The 14,408-nt window shown below is 40.7% G+C and overlaps 1 protein-coding gene across 12 annotated transcripts in view; it reads left to right on the forward strand.

Annotated features, from left to right (window-relative positions):
• The window catches only part of FGD4 (FYVE, RhoGEF and PH domain containing 4), a 105,085-nt gene that overhangs the window by 72,361 nt on the left and 18,316 nt on the right, over positions 1-14,408 (forward strand). For all 12 annotated transcript variants that reach the window (XR_014555572.1, XR_014555573.1, XR_014555574.1 and 9 more), the window contains 7 exons: positions 704-1,181; positions 5,041-5,130; positions 6,853-6,998; positions 8,240-8,396; positions 10,454-10,592; positions 12,430-12,488; positions 13,797-13,943. Coding sequence is in view for 9 of the 12 variants with exons in the window: in XM_083700140.1 (XP_083556266.1) it covers positions 704-1,181; positions 5,041-5,130; positions 6,853-6,998; positions 8,240-8,396; positions 10,454-10,592; positions 12,430-12,488; positions 13,797-13,943 (1,216 nt within the window). In the remaining 3 variants the exon portion in view is untranslated. The remainder of the gene's footprint in view (positions 1-703; positions 1,182-5,040; positions 5,131-6,852; positions 6,999-8,239; positions 8,397-10,453; positions 10,593-12,429; positions 12,489-13,796; positions 13,944-14,408) is intronic.

Below are 14,408 nucleotides of genomic sequence, written 5' to 3' on the forward strand. Positions count from 1 at the left end.
TTCTTTTTTAATGTGTTCATAATACTCCATAGAGAAAAATCCAAGAAAAATAATTCAGTGTTTCAGCAAGATCTATTGATATTTGTTTAATGTAGGTAGCAAGGAAACGTTGAAGTATACGATGGGAAGAAGTGCAGTAAGGCTGCATTTCATGTCGAAGAATGTTGTGTTTTTAAAAGTCATATTTGTGTGTGTGATGTAGCAAATTAGAGGGTGGGATGATGCTTGGCTTCATTCCCAATATCATTTTCTCCAACCTGAGCTCTGATATGGGGAATCAGTTAGCTGGGAGAAGAGCAGTGGACGCAGGAAAAGTTCAGATTCTCTCACCTTTACCTTTATTAGTTGTAGAAATCCCTGCCACTTTGTGTTTGCTTTGGCTGCACCCAGTCTTAAAAAACGCATGTGATGTAATCCTTAGTAAGCAGCAAACAGCACTGACTGTAGTATGTTGACTTCAATGGGGTTTAGCCACAAGTTTTACCAAGCAAGTCCTAAGTAAGCGTGAATAGGATTGTAGCCATTCTTGGCCTCTGAAACAATGCTCACCATTCTCTCTGCAAATTTTTGACTCAACTTTGTTTAACATTGCTCTACTGATACTGCTTTTTTGTTTTTTGCAAAGAGGATAGGAAGGATCTTCTATTCACATAAATTGTTCATGTAATATGAATTAGTTTTTGCTGTCTTTTATTCTCTTTAGCCCATCCATTCCTAGTGAGCTGAAGAAAGAATCCTCTGTTCTAAATGTTGCTAAATCTCAAGGAAAGCATGGGCCAGCACCAGCACCTCAGCCAAAATTCCTCACCCAACACCCACTACAGAAGCAGGGATATAGTACAGATCACTCTCAGGATGTACAGAATCGCACAGCCAATGGAGAAGTAGCACAGAACCAGTTGGACTGCAGGGACAGCACATTGCCGGTTCATAATGCGAGTAGGGCCATTCAAAATGCATCATTTGACAGCAGCTTGGTAAATGGAGAACGTGAGAACATTAGTACAGACGCATTGCAAACTACAGCAGCCTGCAAAGGGCAAACAATCAATAGCTGTTGCCAGACTCCAAGTGTGAACACGTTATTTCCATCGGGAAAAGAAAGTGTAGAAATGATTACCAATACAAAGAACAAGCAGATTGAGGAGCACAATAAGCAAGACTCGCATGTGGAGACAAAGGTAAGGCAAGCAGTTTATAAAGAAATGTAGGCTATAAAAATAAAATGTACCTTCTGCATTATTGAAATATATAGGCCTCTGAAGGCCATACAGACCATTTGTATTTGCATTCAAATCTGATAGCTGTATCCCTAATGCTTTTTAGACCACTCTACAGCTTGAGCAGTTTATCAAAGGAACGAAGAAATTCAACAATACACTTAACTAGACTGCTTTCAAACGACTGAAATTTTAAGTATCTTCCCCTTTTTAACATAGATACAATATACACACACCAACACTTTTCCTTTTAATTTCTCAAAGCTTTGCAATTTCAATCTGTCCCCTTCTTGTTCCAAGATTTCCCAATATCTCGGCCATTTAGCCTCCATATTTAGTTTTTTAACAGCCTTTGCCTCCATAGGCGACAACCACCTTGGAGTTTTACTTTCCAACAAATCTTTATATTTGCTCCAGACATTATATAATGCTTTCCTGACAATATGGTTTTTGAAACCCTTGTGAGCTTTAACCTTGTCGTACCACAGATATGCATGCCACCCGAAAATATTGTTAAATCCTTCTAGGTCCAAAATGTCAGTGTTCTCAAGAAGTAGCCAGTCTTTCAACCAGCAAAAAGCTGCTGATTCATAGTAAAGTTTGAAGTCTGGCAGGGCAAATCCGCCCCTTTCTTTCACATCAGTTAATATCTTAAATTTAATTCTTGGCTTCTTGCCCTGCCAGACAAATCTAGAAATATCTTTCTGCCACTTCTTGAAACAATCCATCTTGTCCAATATTTGCAATGTTTGAAACAAAAACAACATTCTAGGCAATACATTCATCTTAATAACCGCAATTCGACCCAACAAGGAAAGCTTCATATTTGTCCAAATTTCTAAAATCTTTTTTCACTTCTGTCCAAGATTTCTCATAGTTGTCTTTAAATAAGTTCAACACCAACACAAAATCTATGTATCTTTTGCCAGTTTGACCACATTCCATTTATACAAGGCAAAAGCTGTGAAGGAATCGATATTGTAGGTGTAGATCAGAGAGGCAATACCAGTGGTATCTCTTGGATATGGAAGCTGTTGAGGGAGATTGCCTGGAGGGCTTTCCTGCAAAGGAAGGTTCTGGCTCTGAACACAGACTTCCTGTTTGTGTGGACACTTCAGTCTACACAGTGTGGTCTCGGACACTGAAGGGCTTTTTCATTTAGCAGAATAGCTGGAACAGTTCTTTTCCTCTTTATGAGTGTCCTCATTAGTAAAACGAGCCAAATGCCAATGATTGCAGGAAGGACATCCCAGTTATGAAAAGGGTGTTGACAGTAATTTACAGGAAAAGGCAGAGACAACAGGGTGGTGGTACAAGAACATACAGGAAGTAAATTGGCACACACCTGGAGAAGGTAACGGAAGGAAGCCGTTCAGTATGAGCCTTCTCACCTTCTGGATGATGAACTAATGTTATGATATGTGGCCTTTACATGTTGTAACACCCCAGTGGGAGCAGTTTTTCTGTGGGTTATTGCCATAGTTCAGCTGTAACATTTCGTTTAATAGACTGTGACCTTATGGACAGGGTCATTCCTATGGGTCCTTTCGCTGGAATTCTCAGCGCAGTGGGAAATGACACACCCATGGTCTCCCTCAGAGGGGGTACAATGGGTAAAGGGCACCCAACAGACGTAAGCAGCAAGGAGTGTTTAGACATTCCGTAATACAAAAAGAGTAAAGCAGAAGAATGGCAGCTGCTGTGATATTCATTATTCCATGCTGTGATATCCTGCTGTGATTTGTAAGGTAAAGGTAAAGGGACTCCTGACCATTAGGTCCAGTCGTGACCGACTCTGGGGATGCGGCGCTCATCTGGCTTTATTGGCCGAGGGAGCCGGCGTACAGCTTCCGGGTCATGTGGCCAGCATGACTAAGCCGCTTCTGGCAAACCAGAGCAGCGCACAGAAACACCGTTTACCTTCCCGCCGGAGCGGTACCTATTTATCTACTTGCACTTTGACGTGCTTTCGAACTGCTAGGTTGGCAGGAGCAGGGACCGAGCAACGGGAGCTCACCCCGTCGCGGGGCTTCGAACCGCCGACCTTCTGATCAGCAAGTCCTAGGCTCTGTGGTTTAACCCACAGCGCCACCCGCATTCCACTGTGATTTGTACAGAGTATTTTTTAAAAAAATCATAATAAGGTGGGCTCCTCCTTGGAGTTGAGCATTCCCTAATCCTGGTCAGCACTCTTGAGTTCCTGGCCAGTTGCAGATCAATCAAATCCAGATTTCAAAATGGACTAGAAACATAGGGAGGAGTGCTTTGGAAAGAACTAGAATCTCATGATTTTTTTTTTTTTGGGGGGGGTATGCTGCCCTGCAGTATCTGGACTCTTCCTAGGCAGCATCTCTCACTGGCTGGCTTCACTCCCTTATTGTGTTTTTTCCTGCCTGAAATGTATCCCCGATGACCCCTCTTCTAGTGTTCTGCATATAGAATCCATGCTCCCTGTTTTTGTTTAGTGAAATGCCAGGACTAATTTTAGACTTAATGTTCTGCTTTCACTTGATTGTTCCCTTTTTAAAAGTTTCCTTACACAACAAGCCATTATTTTTAAGGCACTATTAGAATTAGGGAGAGTTCAGAGAATACTGTTTTTCCTATAGACCATCTCGCAATTAAAGTATTACATAACTTGTGTAGAAAGAAAGAAAAAACAGAATTCATGACTTTTAGATATCCTACCCTTCTACAATGGGTAGAACAGGCTTATGCTGCTAAGTGCTGTGTTATTTAAACCTATGTGCTCTGGAATCTCATAATCTTATTCAACTGGCTAGTTTCCTTGCACAGCAGAGTACGTACATACATACATACATACGTACGTACATAATTTTATTTGTATGCCATCTTTCCATAGTTAAAACCATGCTCAAGGCTGTTTACAACATGAAAAAATACACAATTACAAACATAACAAAAGAAGTCATATAAAACATAGAAAAAAATCACAACCAAATTAAACAATTTCCACATGACTCATAATAAGATCTAAAATAAAGATACAAAAAGTTAATATCGGAAACAGAAGCAACACCCCCCCCAAAAAACCCACACACACACACTTAAACAATTCCCCAACCCAAGAATCTGTTCAGCAGCCTCAGTTAGTCAGGGCCCAACCCTCCCAGGCCAGGTGGGGAAAGGCCTGCAGGGCAGGAAGCAGGCCTTCCTGGATTCACAGACAATGACCATGTGTGCCGAGCCCCTAAGGAAGGGCTGGACTCCAAGATGTTGTGCCACAACTACATTAGCCAAAGCTAGGCTGGCCAGTGGATTGTGGGAGCTGTAGTCTAGCAACATCTGTAAGGCCATTGATTAGCCACTCCTGTCTTAATGCTTGAAAGCAGGATACAGCAGCACACCCAACGTTGCATCTAATGTGCTTGAAAGAAAAAGTATTCATAGAAAGTGCAATAATTAGAAGAATTTTGAAGGCTCCTCATGCCTGGTTAATATCTAAGCCAATGCAGCTGTCTCTAGTTTACCAATGTGGAGGCAGAGGTTCTTGGTTTCTCGCACTTTGGTCCTCCCAATTTTCTACGACTTGAATTGGGTGAAGGGGGAGAGAACCCTTGTTTGATAAATGCAAAATATGAATAATAATAATAATAATAATAATAATAATAATAATAATAATAATAATAATATATTATTTGTACCCCGCCCATCTGGTTGGGTTTCCCCAGCCACTCTGGGCGGCTTCCAACAAAGATAAAAGATACACTGAAAGAACTAGCAACTGCTAGCAAACTGCAGCAAAAATTCAGTAATTCTATTGCAATTTCTTCATTCTGAAAATTGTCTGCATTTCCAGGAGACAAATGAACAGAAATGTTACAATATTGCCAATGAGCTTTTGCACACAGAAAGAGCTTACGTCTGCCGACTTGCTCTCTTGGATCAGGTAAGAGTGGGATTTCTTTCTTTCTTTCTTTCTTTCTTTCTTTCTTTCTTTCTTTCTTTCTTTCTTTCATGCTGTTTCTAGCTAATATAAGAGGAAACTCTTATATTAGCATGGGAAACCTGCTTTGACCACTAAATCAATTTATTAAATCAACCAGTGGATGGCTTCAAAATAATCTTTGCATGTTTGCTTTCTTGTAGTTCCATCCTTTGTCTTTATGAATTTGCATGTATCTCCTACCGTCACACACATATTCTACACAATTTCTTTCTGTGTATCTTCTTCTCTTGCCCGCAGACCATGGTAACTGGGACTGCAGCAGTGATGTAGGAACATAGGAGTCAGATCACGAGTCCATCTCATTCAGTATTGCCCCCAGTGACTGGTAGTGGCTCTCTAGCATTTCAGATAGGTAACATTTCCAGACCTCCCTGGAGATGAACATGGGATCATTGCATGCAGAACGAATGCTCCTTTATTGAGCTATGGCCCTTCTCCACCCCACTATCTTTTAGCAATCTCAGAAAGCACCACCAACACCTTTAGAAAATCCTGAACCTATTGCTATGTTTTAGATCTATTGCCATTAAGACATGCAAAATCAATTCTTTCCTTTGCTCAATAAAGGCTTGGTTCTTCGCCCACCCTGCAGTTTGGCCAGGAAAAGTATATGGCTTTGGTCACTACTTGACATTTACAAATTACAAATGAAAAAAAAAAAAGCCATTTAAATTATGACTAATGACTTAATTGAAATGACTAGGAATTACTCATACCTCTGTTGGAATTATGGACTCTGTGGAGGTGGCACAGAAAAATATTCTGTTTGCCATGTAAATGTCACACAACCCACGAGCTCTGATTCTGCTCTTCTGATTCAGTGTACTGTACTGGGTCCCCCCTCCAATATTGCAATGAAACACTTCTGTTCCCAATGCCTCCACATTTTTCATCATATATTGCCTGTCTGCTGAGAATGTTCCTCATCTTCACTCACTGCATGGTTAATTTACCTCCCTTTCATTGGATCATAGCTTCAGCTTTGTTCAAAGAGGCCCATTTTTCTTATTGGCTTATCCTGAATTTCCCATTTGAATATGAAACAGAGGAAGTCTACATAGCTACCTTTCTTGGAGCAGAAGCTTGACACCTCTTATTAGCTTTGAATTGCTTGCTGCTCAGGTTCTGTTGACTGCTAACATCTTACTACATCTGTTGGCTGCACTAATGCATGCGCAACTGCCTTCAGTTTTCTGAGAAACGACTTTGCTAACAAGTTAAGCAAATAATATGATTAAAAGGTGTAGGAAGCAAACAGACCTTCAATTAAAATTCATGCTAGAATCCTACAGCCAAAGATTCAGCTGGCAGGTTCAAGTCAGCATAATGAGCCTTACCCCCTCAAGCCCTTTGCCCCTTGGCAGCAGAAAAGGAGAAACAAATCAGATGCAGCGGACTGCCTAGAATCTTAACTAGTAAAATGTTGACTTGCGGATCATTCTGTTTGCTTCATTTTGCTGTGTCTTTGTTTGCAAGGAAGTGTGATTAATGGCAAGATAGTTCTGGTGGTATTATGAAAGAGGAAGGAGGTCGTTATAATAAATGGACATTTTTAATTAGCTGCAAATTGGCTGAAGACTTTTGATTGCCTTGTGCCTGCTTTATTTGCCCAGGAATGCGTGTTTTGTGGCTGACTCTCTTTCCCCTTCTTATCCGTTGCAGGAGTTTTATTGTAAATTGATGGATGAAGCTAACAGGGGCTCATTTCCTGCTGAAGTTGTTAATAAAATATTTTCCAATATTTCATCCATTAATCAGTTTCACAGTCAATTCTTGCTGCCAGAGCTTGAGAAAAGAATGCAAGAATGGTAAGCAGTGCAGATAATTGGGAGATAGTACTCTGTGAAAGACCATGTGAATGTTATCTGTGCCTGTAGGAGGTTCTATGATTCTATTATAAATTGGCAAGTTGTTTTTGTAGTATTGGGATCCATAATAGTCTTGAAATGTCAGAGAACACAGAATGATGTCCCCATGAGATGTCCAGAAATGTATAAGACAGGCATAGGCAAACTTGGCCCTCCAGATGTTTTGGGACTACAATTCTCATCATCCCTGACCACTGGTCCTGTTAGCTAGGGATTATGGGAGTTGTAGTCCCAAAGCATCTGGAGGGCCAAGTTTGCCTATGCCTGGTATAAGATATATTTAACCTCTACCTTAAAACAGGTATTTTAAATACACAACCACACTTAACATTTATTCAGAAATACTGGGTGTCACAAGCCAGAGGAGCACCAAGAGAGATGAACCATGCATGTGTTTAGAAAACTGGCAGCTATACATGATCTAAGTCATGGGTAGGCAAACTAAGGCCTGGGGACCAGATCCGGCCCAATCACCTTCTTAATCCGGCCCACGGACGGTCTAGGAATCAGCATGTTTTTACATGAGTAGAACGTGTCTTTTTATTTAAAATGCATCTCTGGGTTATTTGTGGGACCTGCCTGGTGTTTTTACATGAGTAGAATGTGTGCTTTTATTTAAAATGCATCACTGGGTTATTTGTGAGGCATAGGAATTCATTCATATTTTTTTTCAAAATATAGTCTGCCCCCCCCCCACAATGTCTGAGGTACAGTGGACTGGCCCCCTGCTGAAAAAGTTTGCTGACCCCTGAACTAAGTAATACAGTTCCAGCTTTTGTAGAAGTAATACAGTTCCAGCTTTTGCAGCCTGACTTGGGAGGGAAATAATATTTTCCTTTATCATTGTTTGTCAACCCTGAAAATGAAAGTTCTAGTACTGGAATAAATTATTGGAGGGGGATTTTATATTAATAGGTGAGCTGCAGTGTTTATTTGGTAGGGTTATTAGAGGTGCTTCACTCATGTTTTTTTCTTAGGGTTACTCGACCAAGCTGTGAGTTAGAGACATAATTTGTTTGTTTAGTTTATGGAATACTCTTTTTTTAAAAAAGTCAATCAAAAGGTAGTTATCAAGCAGAATAAACCAAAAGATACATATTTGACAGAATTGAGGTGCCCATAGTACATATTGTCCAACCTCCCATGTTTATCTCTATAACTGCTTTCTTTTGCCTGTCCAGGGACACAAACCCCAGGATCAGTGACATTCTACAGAAGTTAGCTCCTTTCCTCAAAATGTATGGGGAGTATGTGAAGAATTTTGACAACGCAATGGAATTGGTGAAAACGTGGACTGAGCGATCACCTGTCTTCAAATGTATTATTCAAGAAATTCAGGTAGTGTGCGCGCGTTTGTATGTGTGACATGATAAATTTATTGGCAGTCAAGATTGTGACTGCGGCACTTCTGTTTCATTGCTTGATAATAGTGTATTGGGTGAACAAAATGGGTGCTTTGAGGCCACATGGAGTTCCAGATGTGAGAGGCTTGCACTCTTACCCTTTTATTTATGTGAGTTATCCATGCATGTAATGGTGAACTTACGTACCCGAGTGGGAGCAACCTGTCAGTGGATAATGAGCATGTGCTTACCTGTGTGATATTCCATGTGCGAATTGGAACCCACCCCAGGCTTCTTTAAGGAAATAGTATTACGCACTGTTTGGTTTACTCTGCTTGTCTCTTATACCTACATGGTGTACCAAATAAGTATTTATATTGGAATACTTATCATGTATTTGTCGTATACAACTTCTTAGTTGTATATGAAGTTGAGAGGAGGGAGAAGGAGCGTACCTTTGGCTTGTGTCTGTGTGTGCTGATGGAGGTGTCTGAAATTCAGTACATATCTATTCAGCATTTTATCCTTTGAACTTTAGGAAACAAATGGGGAAGGTCAGAAAGCTTTTTACATTTGTCCGGTAAATGACTGACTTTCATTTTTCTGGTTAAAAGAGGACATTCACTATGCCTTGCTCGTAAAACAATCTGAAATAACGCCAACAAGTGTAACCTTATGGTCAGTTTTCAACCCATTCACTCTTATTTCTGTAACGTTCATCTTAACACCAACATATAATCACAGTTTTTCTTGAGTGGCCTTGCTATCTGAAGAATGGCTTCATGTTCCTGTAATCAAAGTGCAATTATCTGAAATTCTTCCATGGGTCAGCTAATGTCTCAGCAACAGCTCTCTGTTGAAGAATATTTTGCAGTTGTTTGATTTGAATCTAGCCCCTCACCCCCACCCCATGGCAAAGACAGTCAGGTTTGAGGTAGTAAGCTATCCTGGGGCAGCACAATGCAAGTTTGTACACACACACACACACACACACGGATGGACGGACTTCAGAAAGCATAGTACAGTGGTGCCTCGCAAGACAAAATTAATTCTTTCCGCAAGTCTTTTCATCTTGCGAGTTTTTCGTCTTGCGAAGCACGGTTTCCCATAGGAATGCATTTAAAATCAATTAATGCGTTCCTATGGAAACCGCCTTCAGACCAGGTCCGGGGACAGTCTGTCCCCCGACCTCTTCTGAAGGCCGGCGGGGGGCGAAAGTCTTTGCTCCCCCCCGCCTGCCTTCAAAAGCCATCCGGGATAGCGGGAAGCGCTTCCCTGCTATCCCGGACTGCTTTTAAAATGCTGGCGGTGGGGAGCAAAGCCTTTTGGCCCCCGCTGGCCTTCCTGGACCTCTTCTGAAGGCCGGAGGGGGGGGGAAGGCTTTGCTCCCCACCGCTAGCATTTAAAAGAGGTCCCCGGAGATTTCCCTATGGGCTTTCTTCTTGCGAAGTAAGCCCATAGGGAAATTCGTTTTGCGAAGCGCCTCCAAAATGGAAAACCCTTTCGTCTAGCGGGTTTTTCGTCTTGCGAGGCGTTCGTCTTGCGGGGCACCACTGTATTCTTTTTCTCGAAGAACGATAAAATTATATCTCACTTCCCTCAGCCCATCATACACATGGAGCTGGGAGTGGTGTGAAGGAGAAGAAAACCTGGAATCTCTGTTACACAAGCAAGATGCTTCAATTGCATATCACCCAATGTTTGAATTCTGTTATCAAAACAATATTTTAAAACTAGGTTTATATGACTACGTTTTCTTTTGATATTCCTTTGGGTTTAGAATAAATAACAAAGAGTGGGAAGTATAAAGTCTGTTTACAGATAGTATAAAGGGTTTAAGTTATTTAATGAAAGCAACACATTTAGCTGAGGATTTCATTTAATAATCACCTTTCTGAATTATTAAATAAAATCCCTGGATGAAATGTATTGCTTTCATTTGCCAACATCACTAAGAGTGTGTTACTGAAATAAAGTATTTTTAATGGATGCAGAGTGCAAGAGATGCATTTCTGGACCCTCCGTTTCAATACATGTATGTTGTCTTTTTAGAAGCAGAAAGTCTGTGGAAATCTCACCTTGCAACATCACATGCTAGAACCAGTGCAGCGCATTCCAAGATACGAGATGCTTCTGAAGGACTATCTAAGAAAATTGCCTCAAGACTCTCTAGACTGGAAGGATGCTGAAAGTAAATACATTTGTGTGGGTTATATATTCAGCATCACATAGTAAATCTGTAAAGGGGGGGAGGATGGACCATTAATATTTCAAAACTGTCCCAGGAAAAGGAAACAAAGAACAGCACTTCACAAGAAGCAATTTGTTTAAATACTCTATTATTATTTATTTATTTACTAAATTTATTACTAAATTTATTATATCCCCTTTGTTGAAACTTTCTGGACAAATGAAAATATGCTGTGTTTTCAGAATTTCCTTTCTGAAAAGGAGTGCAGATTCTGAACACACAAACAACAAAATTCAAAGCTGATTAGCAAGAGATTTGGGACAGACAAAAGGAATCAATCCTTGACGCAGCACATAATTAATCTGTAGAATTTGGTGCCACAAGATGCGGTGGTGGCCTCTAGTTTAGAGGGCTTAAAATGAGATTAGGAAAATTGATGGAGTGCAAATCTCTCCCTGGCTACTAGTCTTCATGGCACCAGCTTCAGAGATAGCATGCCACTCCATAGCCTTTACTGGGGAATGGCAACAGGAGAGGGTTGGCTTCCTAAAGGAATCTGGTTCTTTACTGTAGAACAGCGGTAGCCAAACTTGGCCCTCCAGCTGTTTTGGGACTACAGTTCCCATCATCCCTGACCACTGGTCCTGTTAGTTAGGGATGATGGGAGTTGTAGTCCAACAACAGCTGGAGGGCCAAGTTTGGCCACCACTGCTGTAGAAAATAGGATGTTGAAGTAGATCAAGGGTCCCTGATCTGTTTGGGCCTAGGGGCACATTTGGAAATGCAATAAATGGAAAATACACATTTAATAGAAGGAAAGCTAGAGGTGCTCAGGACCCCACCATCACTACGCAAGCAATGGGGGCGGGGGGGGGGGAATACATACATCTTAAGCAAAGAAGGTCAGGCAATGCCTTTTACCGAGTTCTCAAGATTTCTTAGGGACGCGGGTGGCGCTGTGGGTTAAACCACAGAGCCTAGGACTTGCTGGTCAGAAGGTCAGCGGTTCGAATCCCCGCGACGGGGTGAGCTCCCATTGCTCAGTCCCTGCTCCTGCCAACCTAGCAGTTTGAAAGCACATCAAAGTGCAAGTAGATAAATAGGTTCCGCTCCGGCAGGAAGGTAAACGGCGTTTCCGTGCGCTGCTCTGGTTCGCCAGAAGCGGCTTAGTCATGCTGGCCACATGACCCGGAAGCTGTCTGTGGACAAACGCCGGCTCCCTCGGCCTATAGAGTGAGATGAGCGCACAACCCCAGAGTCGGACACGACTGGACCTAATGGTCAGGGGTCCCTTTACCTTTACCTTTAGAGATTTCTTTGGTTGTTGGAAGATGAGCAAATTCTCATAAGGATTTTGTTTTGAGGTGGCTAGAGGGGCAGATAGCAATTTGAACTGATTGTTAATTTGTAGTTTCTAGTCCTAAAGCACTGTTCCACCCAGAACTTATTTCATATGCTTCATTCTAACAAAAGATATATTACCAAACCTGTGTCTGTTTTATAGCTAGGGACTAAGGCACCTATATCAACTTCACAAAGTCTCTTTTTTTTTACTTCTCCAAGTTTTGACGTTATCTACTTTAAGTTCACATAAGTCTAAGGAAACTTATTGGACTGAGGGCACAATCCTATACATGTCTACTCATAAGTAAGTCTCATTGAGTTCTGTGGGACTTGCTCCCAGTAAGTATGTAAAGTATTACAGCCTGAATCTTATAATTCACTATAATTTGTTGGCAATAAAAAAGTGAAACATGCAAGTTAGCATTTGAAGCCGCTGTTTATGTATTGTAGTACTAGTAATTAACCTTTGGGGGGGGGTCATTTTCTCTTATAGAATCCTTGGAAATAATATCTACAGCAGCAAGTCATTCTAATAGCGCCATCCGAAAAATGGTGAGTGACTTCTGTGAGATTTTTTCCTTTGCATAATCCACGTCAGGAGATAAAACAGGCAATTTGGCAGGTGTCTAAGTAGGAAATATTGCAATTAAGCCTTTTATATTAGCTTTTTCCAAATTCTCATGCAGTAATTTTAAGGTAACTTAAATGAAAGGTAGGGCTGTCACATGCTTGGAAAAAACCCTTATTCAATTATATGTATTAGATTCTGATTAAATCTGTATGAATAAATGCAGTTTTGGGGAAAGTACACTCCTCACCTTAAAGCAAGGAATGTGTATGTTTCACAGCAGGTATTATATCATAAGATGTAATTTACAATGGGGGATACTTCTAAGATGACAGTAGCTTTTAAGGGCTTACCTTAGAATATTTTTAAAAGCACTGCCAATTAATTGGAGTCATTAGTCATTAGTCATTAGTTTTTAAAAATGCATTGTTCTAATAAATTAGTGGCTAAATATTGCAGCTCTGTTATCAAGCGATTCAAGTGTTTTACTGCATGAAGCTTGTTACATTTAACTCCCACCTTTCATCCAAGGAGCTCAGAGCAGCATACATGGTCCTCCCCTTCCCATTTTATCCTCACAATATCCCTATGAGATAAGTTAGACCAGGGCTCAGCAAACTTTTTCAGCAGGGGGCCAGTCCACTGTCCCTCAGACCTTGTGGGGGGCCAGACTATATTTTGAAAAATAAAATAAAAAATGAACAAATTCCTATGCCCCACAAATTACCAAGAGATGAATTTTAAATAAAAGGACACATTCTACTCATGTAAAAACACGCTGATTCCTGGACCATCCACGGGCCAGATTGAGAAGGCGATTGGGCTGGATCCGGCCCCCAGGCCTTAGTTTGCCTACCCATGAGTTAGACTGAGAAAAAATGATTGATTGAAGGTCATTGAGCTTGTATGGCTGAGTTGGTGAATTTGAACCTAGATTCCCAGCCCATCTTAGCTGGATGCTCCTATCACTACACCACGCTTGCTCCCAAGTTCCTTTTTTTCCATTCATTGAATATAGTGTCTTTTGAGGATGTTTATTGATGGGATTTTTCTCTTAGCAAGCATATATGTACAAATATTTTATTGGGAAAGTCATTTTGTTGCAAGAGATGTTCATAATTGCAAGCCGTTTCCTAATTTTTATTGTAGCAATGCCACCAATCATTTTCATAGAGGACAGTTCTTGCTAAAACAGTTGCATGTTTTTGTTCTTAACGATTTAACCTTTCTCATTAAAAAAATTCACAAGTGGCGTGCACTAACGGTTGTCGCATTTTGTTTTGATGGAAAAGGAAAACTTAAAGAAGTTGTTGGAGGTTTATGAGATGTTAGGAGAAGAAGAAGACATTGTCAATCCTTCAAATGAACTCATAAAAGAAGGACAAATACTTAAACTTGCTGCTCGTAATACATCTGCCCAAGAAAGATACCTTTTCTTAGTGAGTATTTCTTTCTTACACCCCACTTAATTTTAGCCTGTGCATAACATTTCTAAATCTGATCTTTTGGTGTATCTTCTATTTTGTTGGTATGGTACATACATTATACTGGCTCTCTGAAAAAAAATATGCTTGCAAACTAGCATGCCTTCATCCTGTACAAATTTCCTCCTCATATCCCTTTATTTGTCTTAACCATTGTTTAGTGTTGCATCTGAGTTAATGTTAATGAGGTTCCCTCTTAACCACTTCTAGCAAACTTCAAAACTATGAGTAAGCATAACAATGGCTTGTGTTGGTGCAATTGTAGCATTAAACCATTATTAAGTCTGAAAACACAAGGATTGAATTCTTTTTGTGAAAGGAGTCTCCCAATTTGCAGACTGGATTGATGGGAGTATTTCTGCTGCCTCAGTGAATTTGGCTGAGGAAGCACAATACATTTATTATTTTTTACCTTGCTGG

Source organism: Podarcis gaigeae (assembly GCF_964106915.1).
Source record: "Podarcis gaigeae genome assembly, chromosome: 10".
NCBI lineage: Eukaryota > Metazoa > Chordata > Lepidosauria > Squamata > Lacertidae > Podarcis > Podarcis gaigeae.